Raw genomic sequence first — 16,070 nt, 5'->3', positions numbered from 1 at the left:
CCTGAGGTTCACAGGACATCCTATATGTATCTATATTCTCGTGTTGTTGGACAAGTCTGGGTTGTTTCGCAATTTGATTTTTAAAAATATCTAAAAACAAATTGGACAATTAGCTGTATTCAAATAGCCTGTCCATCTAGTCAAAAGACCCAAAACCATGAAACCCACCTGGGACTTCCATTGCCAATAAGCACTTTCACGTCTTATTGATTATAACAGAAATGTGTATACATGCATACACATGCCCTTCATTTTAGTTTAATTGCAGCCATTTATTTGCTTATTTTGCGCCTGAACGTATGTCAGTCTGTATGGATACTATCCAGTTGGTACCCGTGCACTTATCAAAACGCTTTTGATCTGGCAGAGAAATCTGCTAATACAGTACAGATATTGCCAACGTGGCACCATCATAAGCTTCAAATATCCCCTGGTGTCTACAAAGCCTTGGAGACCCACCCCCCACCCCTTTTTCTCCCTTGCGAAATACAAAACGCTGAAGGAGGAATTTGAAAATGGTGCTCTTTTCCACTTCCTGTTTGAACTCTATGCATTTCAAGGCTCAGATTAATCATACTGGGTCTGGCTTTTACACAAATCCTTTAGAAAAGTGAAGTGTATTTGTGTGTGCCCTTTCTTTCTCTCTCTCTCTCTTTGTCTGAAAGGAGCTGATCTGTGGGAGGGAGGGAGAATTGAGTACATGAATCAGAAGTGAGTACATGAATCAGATCACTTCCATGGATGCTAGGGCACCAATTAGAGATACATACACGCACAAAATAGTAATTTCATGATCACTGCCACAGTCATACTTAGTGTGGCAGTCAACTAAGTTTTACTTAGAGTATAGACCCATTGAAATTAATGACCGTGACTAAGTTAAGTTCATTATTTATTTTGATGTACTTATTTATTAAATTTACATACTGCCATTCGTCCGAGGATCCCATACACGGACTGTTTTAAAGGCCAAGGATCGTTTAATTAGTCTAAAGCCTAGGAAATGAGGGGTGTTCTCACTTGCTGCCTAAAGATAGGTAATGAAGGTGCCAGGAGAGCTGCCCTAGGGAGAGAATTCCATAAATGAGGAGCCCCCACGGAAAAGGCCTCTCCTCATATGACCACCCTCCAGACCCCTCATGGAGGGGGCAGATAATGGCCTCTGATGATGATCACAGGGTCCAGGTTGGTTCATATGGAGAGAAATGGTCCCTTGAGGTATTAACTTCATTCATTTCAGCAGATCTATTCTCAGTAAAACTTAGCTGAATACCGCCCTTCATAATTTTTTGTAGCAAAGAAAATTTGCTTGTTTCACTTGTGAAATGTTGCTTCTGATCTGTGCTTCGTAATACAGCTGCCTACCAAAATAATTTGGTGAGTGGTTGTATGAGTGCTTGGAAGTTGTTCCTTCAGATTATATCAGCTATTGTAATTTGATTCCAAAATCTCATCAACAGTTTGTGAACTGACTAGGAGTTTGCTATAACTTCTGTGTGAATACATTCATTTCATACTTTTTAGGGGGGTTACCCTAAAACCCTATGGATTTATTATGGTGCTAACTCACCTAGGATTTTGCCAGGTCACTGGTTACTATTGTGCAGCAAATGTAGTGCATCCTGCTGCCATTTATCAGAATATCATACCCGTAAAGGATCCTCAACAGATTTGGTACAGCCAAAATCCACTTCTTCAAGCAGTAGCCTCATTGTAAATATGGATAATACCCTTGGAATGACTGCAGAGCAGTTCACCGCTCTGTGCCAGACTAATTTGAGTACTCAATATGTTGTCTGTATGATACATCAATTAGCCTGTGGCTTTATAAGGCAGTTTGGTTAATCTTAAATACAGAAAGGCTGCATGTGCATACGCTGCCAGATTGGATACATATAACCTTTTGCTTTAATATGCAGAAATGGCTTTGCAGTTAGGTGCTTCATTTAAGCATAATACAAGAAGGGGGAGATTCGTTCTTAGGTTTCAGGTTCTGAGACCCAAGATGGCATGCAAATTCAAAGCAATTTAACATGATTCCAACTGTGTTATAATAACCAAAATGGCAATTAAAGTTAATATGTTTTTGACTGTGTGATTCCTTTGACCAAGCTGGGAACATTAATCGTTTGCATGCAGTTACAGTATTGTGAAGATCTATTTAGCCTATGAGTCAAGTAAGAACCGTTCGTAAACTGCAATAGTAACTCTAGACTTTGGCTGGGATGGGGATATTGGCTACCATTCTGGAACAAGCACCATGCCTCTCCTGTCTTCCATGCAACCACAATTAGAAGCTTTCACCTTCACCTTTTGTTTAACCATAGCTTAGTATGTCATCCAAGCTGTTATTCATCTTAACTGAGGTTTGTTGAAACAAACCAGTTTTATGAACCGTGGCTGAAAGCTGACATTCCAAACAAACAAACTTGTTACATTTAACCACTGTTTGTCAGGTTTTGATGACTCGAGAAGCTGTAATTAATCCAAAAATCACACTGAAACCTTCTAAACACCTTGAAGCCATACCAGAGCAGGTGAAGGGCAACACAAGACCTGGGGGGGGGGGGAGACTAGGCTTTTCCCCATCATAATAAACTCGGGGTTGGGAAGCTCAGGCTTTGGGATTTCTTTACATGGCCCTCAAGACTCTCAGTAGGCCATACCTCTCACTGGTCCTGCCCCTCTTCAAGTGGCAATGTCTCTTAACTTGCCTTGGTGGTGGGTGAAAGCTCTGGTTTTTGTGTAGCTAGAATGTAGTCTACTCTATAAAGGTAAGCCACATTTACTGCTCAGGCCACTTTTGCTCCCATCTATCACTGGCATGGGCCCCCAGCATAATGCAGTCATTGGGTTGAAAAAGCTTTTCTGCCTTTGCAATAAGTTTTACTCAGAGTAAACCCATTGACCTTATGTTTATTCTAACAAACAAACTAATGGGTCTATAATTGGCGGGGTTTTTCTTATCACCCTTTTTATATATTGGGGCAATTATACTCAGCTTCCACCCTTCAGGTATGCGACCTGAGCTGTTAATGTATGAAAACAATTTTGCAAAAATGGGTGACCAGAAATCAGGTCTTATCTTGTAGATCTCCATTGGGATCATGTCTTCTCCTGGAGCTTTATTAGCTAGTTGGCTTGCGATTAGCCTCTTAATCTGATTGGGCCTGACGTCTGGCCATTCTGGCAGTTCTAATAACTGAGTATAGTAAACTTGTGGGGGGTGAGTCAGGGCAGGGGGCATATATTCCTGTAAAATATGTCACCCAATCCTTTCTTTGGACAGATGCTTCTAACGAGTAGCCCAGCCCATTTGTACCTTGGGCAACCAGATGCCAAAATTTCCGGACCTTATGTTTATTGATTTCTGCGTGCCTGCTATGAGTAAAATGTAGTTGAATACCACGCCAATCCCATGATTTTATCATGACACCAGGCTTCAACCATTGACTTCACTGCAGCTGTTGAAACTGGTGTTGTACCTTGCTGATCTCCCATGTAGCATCCGACTTTCTCAGTAGCATGAATCAAATTAATAAAATTAAAATTCATAAACTAAATTAATGCATTTAACGCATACCTGATAATGTGTATTTCATGGGAAGCCATATCTTAGCAAGACAGAACATAAACTTTTTTGAGTGTTGCACTGACAGCTTGCCAGAAATAATAAACACAACAATAGGTTAGGAAGTGGTCTAGAATCCCTCAGATTGGAATATTGGTCCTAATAATTTTCTTGATATGTCAAGTTTTTCCTCTTTAAATTTGCTGTATTAAAAGACTACCTGTTGGGGAAACGCTGCAGTTGGAAAGGTTAATAAATTAAGAAATGGAAGAATGAGACAATAGTTTGCAATGAAAGAGATGTAATGGTTGTTTTATTATCTGCCCTAGTTTGAAAAGGAAAAGCAGCATGATATTCGTGCCTTCCTTTCACCAAAACCAAATGCTGAAAAAAAGCGAAAAACTCCATCTTGTGATAAGGCTTCAGGCTTCAGTCCAGCTTCTTCTCAAGCCTCCATTGAAATGGACCAGGCAAATGGTGGTTCTTTGGACTCTGAGGAACTCATTGAGAAGGATTTGCTTTGTAGAGAAGCAAAGAGACCAAGAGCTTTACTGCCATTGACTCCAAAGAGCTCTCCTGAGAAAAGGAGGAACTCTTCATTTGGAAAAACAAACCTTCCCGTTACAGAAGAAACCACACAAGAAGGTTTTGGCACACCATTACCGAATTCAAGCAAAGGATGCCCTTCTGAGGCAACCTGGCGCTGCAGCCTCTGCACTTTCAGTAATAATTCACTGCTGCCATATTGTGAAATGTGTGAATCTCCTCGGAGAAAGAACAGTAAGTAAGCCCCTGTGCTCCAATTAAGATCTCCTTTCTTTCTTTTTTAAAAAAGCCATTTTTTAAAATGGCACAAAAGAATGCTTAAAAATATGAAGTAATGGAAGAAAAACTTGAGTGACTTTTTTTCTTAAAATTTTCAGAAAAAGCTTCCAAAATCTTCACTTTGCCTATAAAGTATAACATGCCATACATTCAGTGGCAATGGGTGCCTCTGATATTACCATGGTGTAAATGTAATGCTTTGTAGTAGAAATTCAATTTCCATGGCACGTTACTTTTCCCAGTCCTCTTCAGGAAATAACACTTCTTCCCACAAGTCCATGAAACACGTGTATTTTATTACTATTCTTGGTCAGACAATGCACTGTAGCTATCTCACCTAATTACCTTATTATAAAATGGGTCATTTTATTGGAAATTGACTTCGAAAGGATATATGGCATTTTATATTTATAAAGGATACCTAACATCCCTAAATCCAAAATTCCATTTGTATAAGGTTTTGTTCATTTTTTTAAGTTTGGATTTTATCTGCATGTGTTTGCCATATGTCCACCTTGTACACAGAGAAGCTCATTGCCTTCCTACCTCTACCTCTGTTAGAACCTCCCAAACAGGGCTGCCAAGTCTTCCACACTTTAATAATAATAATAATAAATTTTATTTATATCCCGCCCTCCCCAGCCGAAGCCGAGCTCAGGGCGGCTAACAACAATAAAACAGTACAAAAGTACAGCACAAACAACACTCTAAAATCATTCATTATAAAGTAATTCAAATCAAGCCACTGGCAATTCAAATCAAGCCACTTTACAGTTGCAGCTGCAGAATTCTCTGTCCCCCAGATTGAATTTGTTTTTCAGTATAAGGGCCTGGATCCAGAACAGCATTTCAGCCTGTACAAGAAGACTTCATGATGGCTCCCAGTCTCCCTCTTCCTGCTGCAGCCCTTATCCCATACCATCTCCCATATCTAATTCTTCTCTTGAGGGCCCCAAATACTCTGGAGCAGGTTTCTGATGGACTAACAGTGGGAAAGAGGGGAGAAGGTCTTCATTTCAAGAATGAAGCTTTCGCACACATTAGGATCAAAGCCAAGGTTGCTGTTCATGAAGCCTATGCAATGAGTTGCCAATCATGCGGCAGCAACCAGACATAAAAGTTTTTTCTGCATTGGGTGGCTGTATAGCATCATCCTGTCTAATGCCACTCTGTACTAGGAGGGAAAGAGTCAGCAGGCACAAGCTATGGCCTGCCTTCTCTATGGAGAACTGTCTATATAATTGATTGTGTTGGCAACTCTTCTTTTAAGAGCTAACTAGTGGACTTTGCTAGGAATGCGCTGTAGGCTTTGCTGTTACCTATCGACCTGTGTGTAAGAGAGGGTTGACTACTGTTTTTGTGGTGTTTGTTTTTTAAACATGTATAGGTATAAAGAATGAAAGCCAGATCAGCAATTCTGTTTCTCCGGGGATTGGGGAAGAAAGCGCAGCCCGAGAGATTATAAACCTTATTGATGCAGGAGGGACAGCCCATAAAAGTTCCCGGAGAAATATCCTAGAGCAACCACTGACTGGGATGTCCAGTGGAACGAAGGAAGACATAAATGAGCAATCAAACTGTTGTGAGCAAGAGCTCAGAGTGGGTAAGGAAAACTGATTTCCTTCTGGAGCATAGTTAACTTGTGGTGAGCATGTCATTTTATTGTGTATTATCATGCTCTGGGGATCAGTACATGCAGAATATTTGCAAGAGCCCCAGAAGTGGTGATCAAAGAGGGGTATTCAACTAAGTTTTGTTCAGAGTAGACCCAGTGATATTGATAAAGATGACTAAGTTAAGTCCATTAATTTCAGTATGTTGAATACCACCCACAACGCCTTATATATACATCTCAGAGATCACAAATAATTCTGCACATGAAAAAAGCCTTGAGAGAGTTCAGAGATGGTGAAGCAGTTGCTCCCAGTAGATTTGGGGGTTCTTTACAGAATTGTGGTTTGTATTCTAGCAATTTGGGCATATTATGAACAACGTTTTTAATATGTGCTTCTTTAAGGAAAATTTTTGTAAACAAGTAAAGCTTACATATGTTTAGCAAAGTGAGACAAAGTTAAAAAAATGTGCCATGAAACACTCTGCTGTTTAATATAGAAAACCAATCAAGGGTCCGTTTGCCCACACCCTCACTCCCAAAGGCCACTGCTGAGACTTGGACCTGGCACAAGTTGCCTTGAGACTCTGCTATGCCAGTGTTTCATGCCACACTTCTGTTTGGCACAACTGTCTTACACAAAAGTGATTATGCCACGAGATTGCAATGCTGGTTCATAAAAACTTAAGCTTGACACAAACTGGTGGTGGTGGAGGAGTGAGAGCTTTCCTGCTCATTGAGTAGAGCATGCCTGTGCTATATTGTCTAATCTGCCCTAAGGAGAAGAAAGGGGAATGAATTTTGCTGAAAGTCATTTCACCTTTATTTACAGAGCATACAGAAGACTCGGAATCATTCCCAGCATATTCTGGCCTGAAGTTCTGTGCAAGTAGGAACACAGACAGAATTCACGTCTACACAGTGGTAGGGTGCTACTGCTGTTGTTTGCTTCAATCCAACCTAGAAGATTATGCAATGGTTCCTGCCCTTTTCTCCCATCTGTAGCCTGCTGTTCTCTCCCAAAAGCCATTCCTAAGGACTGAAGGACCCTCTGAAAAGGGATGCAGCATGGGAAGTTGTGACAGGAAGGGGGATTGGCAGTATTTGCTATAAAACACAACTCAAAACTGCATTCAGAAGAACATGGTAAAGTCTTTGCTGGTTTGATGCCTTGTTTATTTGCAGGAGTGGGATGCGTTGCTTCACGGCTTCCCCTTGCTCCGTGACAAGTTGTAAGCCTGGGGAATTTGTCATGAAGCAAGGGGAAGTCGTGAAGTAACGCACCCCGCACCTGCAAATAATCAAGGCATCAAACCAGCAAAAACTTTAGCATATTCTTTTGAATGCAGTTTTGAGTTGTGTTTTATAGGAAGAGGGATTTGGCAGAAATCTAAGGGGACACCATGAGAGGAGAGGATTGGCAGAAATTGGGGACATATCCCATGAAAGCAAAATTGCCTTTGCGGTCATGCTGGTCCCTGTTAGATCCAAGTCATTGCATTCACAGTTGTATTGGGAGCTTCTGTCCTAACGATGGGGAAAACACACTGCAAATAACTTGTTTGTTGTTGGCCTGTTGTTGGGTTCTTCTCCCTCTCTCTCTCTGTCTCTCAGTGTAATATATTTAATGTGGTTTAAAGTAGGCTTCTTTTCTGTAGACATGAAAAATTATCAGTACATCCTAGAGTAGGTTAAAATGGTCTTATGCTGTAGGATTGTCTCATCATCAATATAATGGGTAGAGAAAGGGTTTAAAAATAAAACAGTAAGACTTCACAGGGTGTCATTGTCTCATCATCTTTGATGTCATGGGATGGTTCATAAACATTTCTACTGCTCAGGGCTAAGGTATCAGCAAACTAGAATGTTGGCAGTGCAACTGCAGTGAGGCAAATGAAAGGTCCATGAATTTTGTTGTTGGTTTATTGTAAGAAGCAGTTCTGATGAGTAATTGAAGATAAATTTATGGTAGGAAAATCACCAACTTCCTTGAAACCTTCAGATAACCGAATACCTTCCTGATTTAGGAGACTTAAAAAATTTATTTGATCCATCTAGGATGGGGAGCCCCTGAATTGTAACTTCATTCCGCTGGATATAAAATTGGATAACTGGGAAGATTTACCAGCGTGCTTTCAGCAAAAACAGAACCGTTCATTGGTAAGATCAATTGCTGCAGTTATAAATAATGCCCAGGGTGTATGCTTGCAGTTTTCCATTTAAGTAACAAAATGTTCTGCCTTGGTGTCAGGTTTTCAATTATTAGCTAAGTATATACAGATCTTAATTGCTTTTTTTAGTGGAATGTGTTTCTTGGGGGGGAGGGAATATCACACTTCCCTTGTCTGTGCATATACTCAAGTGCATAATTAAATTGCCCATCTGCAGAATTAGGAACTCAATTCCGTTGTCAGTCATCAGTCATTTTTTTAGAAAAATAATACTTTAGCACTGCAATATAATGGGTAGAGAAAGGGTTTAAAAATAAAACAGTAAGACTGCACAGGGTGCATGCAAATAACATTCAGAATTAACTTTTGTTCCTGTTCGTTTTGGTTTTAAACTGTTAACACATTCCAGCCAGGAAAACGCATCAAGATGGGTACAAAACAGGGCTATGGTGGGGTGGGGTGGGGGGGTCAGTGTTCTAAACTCCCGCTGTTCTAGGCACATTCTGCACTTCCAGCTACTCAAGAGACTGGAGAATAGACCCTCTTAAGAATATTAGAGAAGTGGGCAGGGGAAGGACTAGACCATGTGAAAAATAAACATAATATTTTAGCTGCAGTTCATTCATTTTCAGCTTTGTATTCTTGTTATAAAAAAGCACGCCTAGACACATTGTTGTGCCCATAACCTTTAAGGTGCCATTTAGCTCCTAGCTAACTTTCAGTACAGTGGTATACATGTCTACTCAAAAGTAAGTTTCTTTGTGTTTAATAGGGCTTAATACCAGGTAGTTGAATACAGGATAGAAGCTTAGGTTTTTGTTCAGTTGCTGTTGGGAGAAAAGGATTCTTGTGCCTTTAACAGCTGGCAAGCACAAATTCAACAGGTTAAGTATTTTCTAGTATGGAAATACAGTTATGACAAGATGTACAGGTTCCACCTATTTGCTGCTTTATTTGTTTTATTTTGCCGGCTGCCAGCCACCTAGATCAATTGGCAAGCAGCTACTTGAGATTGGGGTGGGGGAAGAAGCATGGGAATTGTCTGTCACTCATTTTGCTGCCTGCCAGGCAGATGGAACAGGCAGCAGGCAGCCGCTTGAGGAACTTTTTGAAAATGTGAGGGTGAGGAAAGAAATGTTGGGTCTTCTTTGCTGCTGTGCTTGTTTTGCTGGCAGGTGGAGCACACAGCTGCTTGAGAAGGGCCTCAATATGAGAGCAGCAGGAGGATTTGGCAAAATTTCTTGTTTCTGCTGCATGCCCTATACACTCCTAATTTAGAGAAGTTTGTAGGTAACATTCAGTCTCAAGCATCACACTAGTATGGGCCTGTACTTTTGTGAGTTGTCTTGTATACATTCTCTGTGTATTTTCTTATATTTATGCTCCACAAAGATACTTTTAAAAATATATTGCCAGCCAACATTAAATATGTCTTCTGGAATACAGTGTGTGAAGAACTCTCAAAGAGCAAGAGCTTACACGTATCAGACTTTATTATGTTTTGTATTTTCTCCTCCAGATACTGAGGTTTGTAAGAGAATGGAGTGGTCTAACAGCCATGAAGCAGAGAATTATCAGGAAAAGTGGCCAGCTATTTTCTAGCCCCATTCTTGCTGCTGAAGAGCTGTTGTCAAAACAACAAGCCAAGCTCAGCAGTACCAAACGGTGTGTGCTAACAGCCTCTTTTTCACTCCAGTAGAGGGATGGGAAATAAATCACCTTAATGATGCAAACATGATTTAAATTACAAGCTAGTTTTAACTGTGTTGGTTTGATATAGTAGGCTCTTCATGATTTTGCATGATAAAATGTGGGAACAGTGAGAGAAATAGGTTTAGCAAAAACAATGCCAAAGGATTCAGAACTCATGAATCCCTATGTTATTACAATAGAAAATTAAGTAATTCATCACCCTGATGATAGTTTTCATATCAATGTAATAATGGATCTTATTTAAAATAGAACAGAGAAAGCTGCTGGAAATGAGAGTTTTACAGATTGCATGTGGAAAACAGGGATTACCTTGAGAGGAGAATTTCCTCAAGAATTCTGCATCTCAGTGTTTTGCGTTGACCCACAGACTAATAATGAAATGTTTCCTATGTTTCTAGGTACATAACAAAAGAGGATGTAGCAAAAGCTTCACTAAAGAAGGCTGACAGTGTTGGGGGCAGTGTTCGTATAGTTACTAAAAAACCCACAGTTGCCTTAAATGCCCACACTGCCTCTGCTGGGGAAAAGGACAACAATTCTACAAAGTAAGTTTCAAGTATGCAAGGTAACACTGATTTCTGTAGGTTGCATCTGCTAATGCAGTGAGACTTCCTCCCCTATCCCCGATCTAGAGGCTCTCCATACAGCTTTTTTGGAGTGCATTGGGGGGGATGCAGGCTAGAGGACGTTCCTTTGCTCAGGTCTAATGTGCAAAAGAAATGGCAACATTGGAGAAAGCCCCATGTCCCTCATTTTCAAACTATTAGTCAGTTCTTGACAGCTGGGCACCTTTGTTAATCAAAACCGATCTTTATCTAACCAAACACATTAAAGTAATTTCCCATTACAACTGCCATTAGCCCCAGCGAGCGTTACCAACGACCAGGGATGATGGTAGTTGTCTTTGCAAATGAAGTGGTGGAAAAGTTAAATGATCCGTTTAAATGATGAGGGTCAATAAATTGAAGCTGAATCCAAACAAAATGGAAGTACAGTGGTACCTCAGGTTACATATGCTTCAGGTTACAGACTCCGCTAACCCAGAAATAGTACCTCGGGTTAAGAACTTTGCTTCAGGATGAGAACAGGAATCGTGCTACGGCGGCAGTGGGAGGCCCCATTAGCTAAAGTGGTGCTTCAGGTTAAGAACAGTTTCAGGTTAAGAACAGACCTCCGGAACAAATTAAGTACTTAACCCAAGGTACCACTGTACTTTTGGTGGGTGGTTCATCTGTTCAGGGTGGTGGTGTTCTGAATGGCACTGTGCTCCTCTTAAAATAGATGTCTGCAACATGAGGGTGCTTACAGACCTAGCTATTATTTGAAGCTCCAGTGGCATCTGTAACTTGAAGCATCTTTCTGCAGCTGAGTACAGTTGCTGTGGCCCCTCCTAGACAGATAGCTTTGTGATGGTTATCTATGCCCTGGTAACCTCCAGGCTAAATTACAGCAATGTGTTGTTAATGGAGCTGTCTTTGAAGACAGCCCACCAATTGCAATTGGTAAGAAAGACAGCAGCCAAGTTAATAACTGGGATTGTTTGCCGGGAGCATATCATGAAGGACATAGAAAACTGCGTATGCTGAGACAGATAATTGGTCTTCTTAGCCAGTAATTTTGACGTTGACTGGCAGCAGCTCTCTAGCACTTCGGATAGAGAAGTTTCCTCCAGCCCTACCTGAAGATGCCAGGAATTGAATCTGGGAGTTTGTGCATCCAAAGCAGACATTCTACTACAGAGTTTTTGGCGGTTTTAATTAGTATTTTGGTTAAAAGGAAAATACTTTAGTGGTATAACTAAAAGAGAATTCCTTGTGTGCCTAAGATCCATGTTTGGGGCTAGTACTCTTTAGTGATAGAGCCCAGCAGGGATTTAAAAACGCAAAGCATGCAGCAAAGCATGGAAATATAAGCTGTTAGAAGGGGATATTTTAAAGGTTCAAGTTCCCACTTCCCTTAGCTTAGAAAGAGACCACGTTTGGCAAGTTAAAGATGGTTTACTTACAAACTTCTCAAAGGTTAGATTCATGTGCTCTTCCATACAGCAGCAAGAAAAGACAAGCTAGGTTAGTTCCAAGGTGTAAATGTTTCTAAATTGTTTGTATAGAAACACAAAGCTGTGTTGCTAAAGCCACATGGTCTAGGCTTGGAGCAACCAGCCCAGACATCCTTACTGGTAGGGTTCACATGGTGTAAAGTAAGAGATCAGAGAGTTTGATAGACCTTCCTCCCAAGGTGAGTGGGTGTGACCTAGCAGGACAGCTTACTCTGTGGTGCTAACACTTTCATGCATTAATTGGAGTTACTATATGAGACTGGATACATCCCAGAGTTTTGACCCTTATGCTTGCTGGTGCTTAAAGAACTCTATTGATTTCTGGTCTGTTTCTGAAGTGCTGATCCTTACCTTCAAAGCGTACACAATGTGGACCTGAAGGAATGCCTACACCTATATGTGCCTGTACCATGTGTCACCTTCAAAGATCCTCTGGTTAGCTTCCCTATCTTAAGATGAAGCAGGTGGCAACTGAGAGAGCACATTCTTGCTCGTAATGCCTGAGCATTACCAGAGAGACTTACCTGGCAGCATTTTTTATGTCTTCAGTGCAAGGTGACCTTTTTTATTTTCCCAGGCTTTTAACTCTGGTTATGTTAAGCTTCTTCAACTTCTTCCCCACACCCTTATATTGTATAATTGAAGTTTAATTATGGAAGGTGCCCTGGAAACTTAATGGTGGGTTACAAATTCTTTAAAATAAATAAACAAAATGGGGAAATTGTTCTTCACCAAAATAACTGACCTGTTTTATCTTTAGGTTGGCTTCAGAAGATGGGAACTGCCCAGCCCTCATATCAGACTCTAGTCAGGCTGATTCTGTTGAGGAGCCCACCTTAGACAAAGGCTACTTGCAAGCTGTAGATAATGAAGGAAATCCACTTTGTCTTAGCTGCCAAATGCCAGCAGTCCAGATTGTCCAGAATTCCACCTCAACTTCCTGTGACACACGGTTTTGTTCTCATAAGTGTCAAGATAACTTCTTATTTCGCACTAGCCAAACTTACTTGAGAACTAAAGTATTTGAGATAGAACATGGGGTTTGTCAGAAGTGTGGTCTGAATGCCCAGGAACTCTACCTTTGTGTCAGAGATGCCCCAAAGAATCACCGTAAAAATCTTCTGGAGAGCTCCTGGATGTCCAAGCTTCCTTTAGCTCAGGTAAAATGTGCTGTTGGATTTAGTCAGTTACCAATCAGGAATAGGGAACTGAATCCAAGCTACTTTGAACCGGTGGGTGGGATCACCCACCTGTCAGTCAACTCAGATATGACATCAGGTGAGTCAACTTCAAAGGAAGAATCTTAAGCCATAGCTGTAAAGATTCCTTGCATTCAGTGCTGAGCTGCAGGCCTCACTTTCTGCAAGTAAAAGTTAAGTTTGTGAGCATGTTATGTTATAAAATCACATCTTCCTTTAGAAGATGAAGGCTTATGGCTCTTGAAGCCTTTCAAAGCCAGTATTTGCATAGTCCAACTATCAGCACGCAAACCCAACCTGTCACCTGTATTCTGCCAACAAACTACACTGTGAAGACACAGTTTGTTGTTACAATTGTTTAAACTGTGGTTTAACACTATTTCCAAGAACCTAAAAGGCTAAATTTCAAAAGGTGTTAAAGAGTATCGCTTGATCTTAACACTAGCTTCATTATAACTTGTCAACTTCCTCTTCTCTAATCTAAGAACAACAGACATGGTCCAATAGCCATCACATGTATATTTATTTACCTTTTGCTCTTTACATATGTATCTAAAACCATTAACATTGTGAACAACTTTAGTTAGATGACACCCTATTTCATGTTCATAAAACCAAGAGTTGGGGTATCATTCCCCCCCCCCAATACATGTTGATAATCTGGTAGTGAGGACGTGTGTACTAGCTACATTTAGAAGTCCCTGTTCAGATCTTCTGGAGGATTGTGAACAAGCTGTGTGTGTCTATGTGCCATCATTTTTCCTCATGGCTTTAGATTAACAGAGCCACAGTTTGGCATTACATCTGAACTGGCAAACTGTAGTTTTTGTGATTCCTTCAACTAGGATTGTAATAGTTGTTTAGATGTTATGGCAGATTGGTTTGACTAACCAGTAAGTGTTTGATTAAGCCAGGCGTAGGCAGACTTGGCCCTCTGGATGTTTTGGGACTACAACTCCCATCATCCCTAGCTAACAGGACCAGTGGTCAGGGATGATGGGAATTGTACTCTCAAAACAACAGGTGGGCTGAGTTTGCCTATGTCTGGATTAAGCCAAATCATGAGAGGAGGTAGAAAGGTATGTACAAGCTCGTTCCTAATTGGTAAATGTTTAGTAGCTTATCTAATTTCCTATCTAATTGCAGTTAAATGAAATTATACAGAACCCAACTGAAGGTCAGTTCTGGCAAGTGGATCATATAAAGCCAGTTTATGGTGGAGGAGGACAGTGTTCCCTGGAAAATCTTCAAACATTGTGTACGGTTTGCCACAAGGAGGTGAGTACAGAATACTCTGACACAACCCTTCAACATTATGCATGTTGTTGTTGCTTAGTCGTGTCCGACTCTTCGTGACCCCATGGACCAGAGCATGCCAGGCACTCCTGTCTTCCACTGCCTCCAGCAGTTTGGCCAAACATTATCCTTAGACCTATTTATTCTTTGCCCTGTAGTCGATTTCTCTACCAGTTATTCGTTCACATTTCCTTAATTCTTAAAAGTTGGCAAATTCTCTCATTTGCCAAGCAGATAACTGTACTCCGAAGGTTATTTACTTTAGATGCAATGCAGTTCTGTAATTCAGGTAGACAATATATGTTAGACCATCTTAAAAGTTACCATACCAACCAACATTTGCAGTCTAATCAGTGCCAGTTTCTCTGTACAGTATATGTTGATATGAAATGCATCTTATCTAACTATTCTCTTCTTTTCAGAGAACAGCAAAGCAAGCCAAGGAAAGAAGTCAAATGAAAAGAAAATCTGTAGCTTTAAAGTATGGATCTGATATTACCAATTTTTTTGTAAAATTATGAAGCTCAAATAATTCAGATGTGTAGTTTATGTGTAGTTCATCAAACTGATTAATCATGCACCTTAATAAACTAATAGGTTGACTTTTAGTGGGATTGTCCTAAACCAATCACCTAGCTTTTTCTAAGGCTAGATACTGGAGTTATCATGGCAGATAAATGTTGAGAAAGGCAACATTATACATGCAGATGCATCTCTACCTACATCTTTGGCATTTTAAAGTTTTGGATTTAAAACTTTTGTGCTTTCTTAGTACAAGGTTTGGAATGTAAAATTGCATTTGACAGTGACAGACCAATAAAAATTAATGATTGTTCCCCAAATTGTATTAGTGGTTAATACAGAGAGAAATGCACCAGTTTAGCCCTTAACCATCTTCTCATATATGACAAGTACAGTGGTGGAATAGCAGAATATGCTTTTTAAAATATCAGTACTGCTGTAACCTCTAGCTTCCTAATTGCACCATGAGGTTTGTCCTTGTAATCTGCTGCTTTGCTCAGCTGCTTATCTTGACAGCACAATCCTAACTGTGTCTATTCAGAATTAATTCCTATTGAATTCAGTGAGATTTCTGCCAGGTAAGTGAGGCTAGGATTGTAGTCTTGTATAAAAAAATGAATTAATGGTCGTAAAACAGTGGCATGGCCTCAAACCTTAACATTTAGCATTCCTTCACAAGAACAGAACACATAGGTCCAATGCATTAAAATAACCCTTTACTTTTTCTAACAGTATATAAACAAACAGCATGATTCTAAGAGTTGAAAGCCAGTGGTACAGAGGGTTTGAGTACAATTCATCCTGTGGCAAAAATGCTGCTGGTATATTCACTATAGTAAATTACCACTTTTTAATCACACTTTTGATGGATGGTAGTTTAAATTTTTGGTCCATCTGTTCTTTATTATGTGTAGACTACATACAGCTTTAAACAAAGTTTATAACCCACTGATGGTGGCATTACACATTTGATGGTCAGGTTGGTCTAGATGAGCAAAGTAAACTTTCACACGAGGCTGCAGAATTCTACAAGTATCACCATATTTGCTGAGTTCTGATATTTTCATTATCACTGTAAACAGGAATGGATTGCTGCCCAACAATC

At 40.3% G+C, this 16,070-nt stretch overlaps 1 protein-coding gene and 1 long non-coding RNA gene across 6 annotated transcripts in view; one reads left to right on the top strand and one right to left on the bottom strand.

The window, feature by feature from the left end:
• The window catches only part of ZRANB3 (zinc finger RANBP2-type containing 3), a 40,902-nt gene extending 25,617 nt beyond the window's left edge, over window positions 1–15,285 (top strand). For 4 of the 5 annotated variants that reach the window (XM_053405560.1, XM_053405542.1, XM_053405552.1 and 1 more), the window contains exons 13-21: window positions 3,901–4,351; window positions 5,784–5,999; window positions 6,841–6,932; window positions 8,067–8,168; window positions 9,699–9,844; window positions 10,291–10,437; window positions 12,709–13,108; window positions 14,294–14,425; window positions 14,866–15,285. In XM_053405560.1, the coding sequence (XP_053261535.1) occupies window positions 3,901–4,351; window positions 5,784–5,999; window positions 6,841–6,932; window positions 8,067–8,168; window positions 9,699–9,844; window positions 10,291–10,437; window positions 12,709–13,108; window positions 14,294–14,425; window positions 14,866–14,964 (1,785 nt within the window). In that variant the 3' untranslated portion in view covers window positions 14,965–15,285. Of the gene's footprint in view, window positions 1–3,900; window positions 4,352–5,783; window positions 6,000–6,840; window positions 6,933–8,066; window positions 8,169–9,698; window positions 9,845–10,290; window positions 10,438–12,708; window positions 13,109–14,293; window positions 14,779–14,865 lie in introns of those variants that run through there. The other variant, XM_053405569.1, reaches the window with a different exon arrangement.
• Window positions 1,538–3,907, bottom strand: LOC128422071 (uncharacterized). Its single transcript, XR_008332423.1, has 2 exons — window positions 3,354–3,907; window positions 1,538–2,909 (listed from the first exon to the last, which is right to left on the bottom strand). It is a non-coding gene; the product is annotated as an uncharacterized LOC128422071 (long non-coding RNA).
• Window positions 15,286–16,070: the final 785 nt, after the last annotated feature.

Source organism: Podarcis raffonei, chromosome 1 (genome assembly GCF_027172205.1).
Source record: "Podarcis raffonei isolate rPodRaf1 chromosome 1, rPodRaf1.pri, whole genome shotgun sequence".
Taxonomy (NCBI): Eukaryota; Metazoa; Chordata; class Lepidosauria; order Squamata; family Lacertidae; genus Podarcis; species Podarcis raffonei.
The sequence above is the reverse complement of the archived record's forward strand: the minus strand, read 5'-3'. Positions and strand labels throughout refer to the sequence as shown.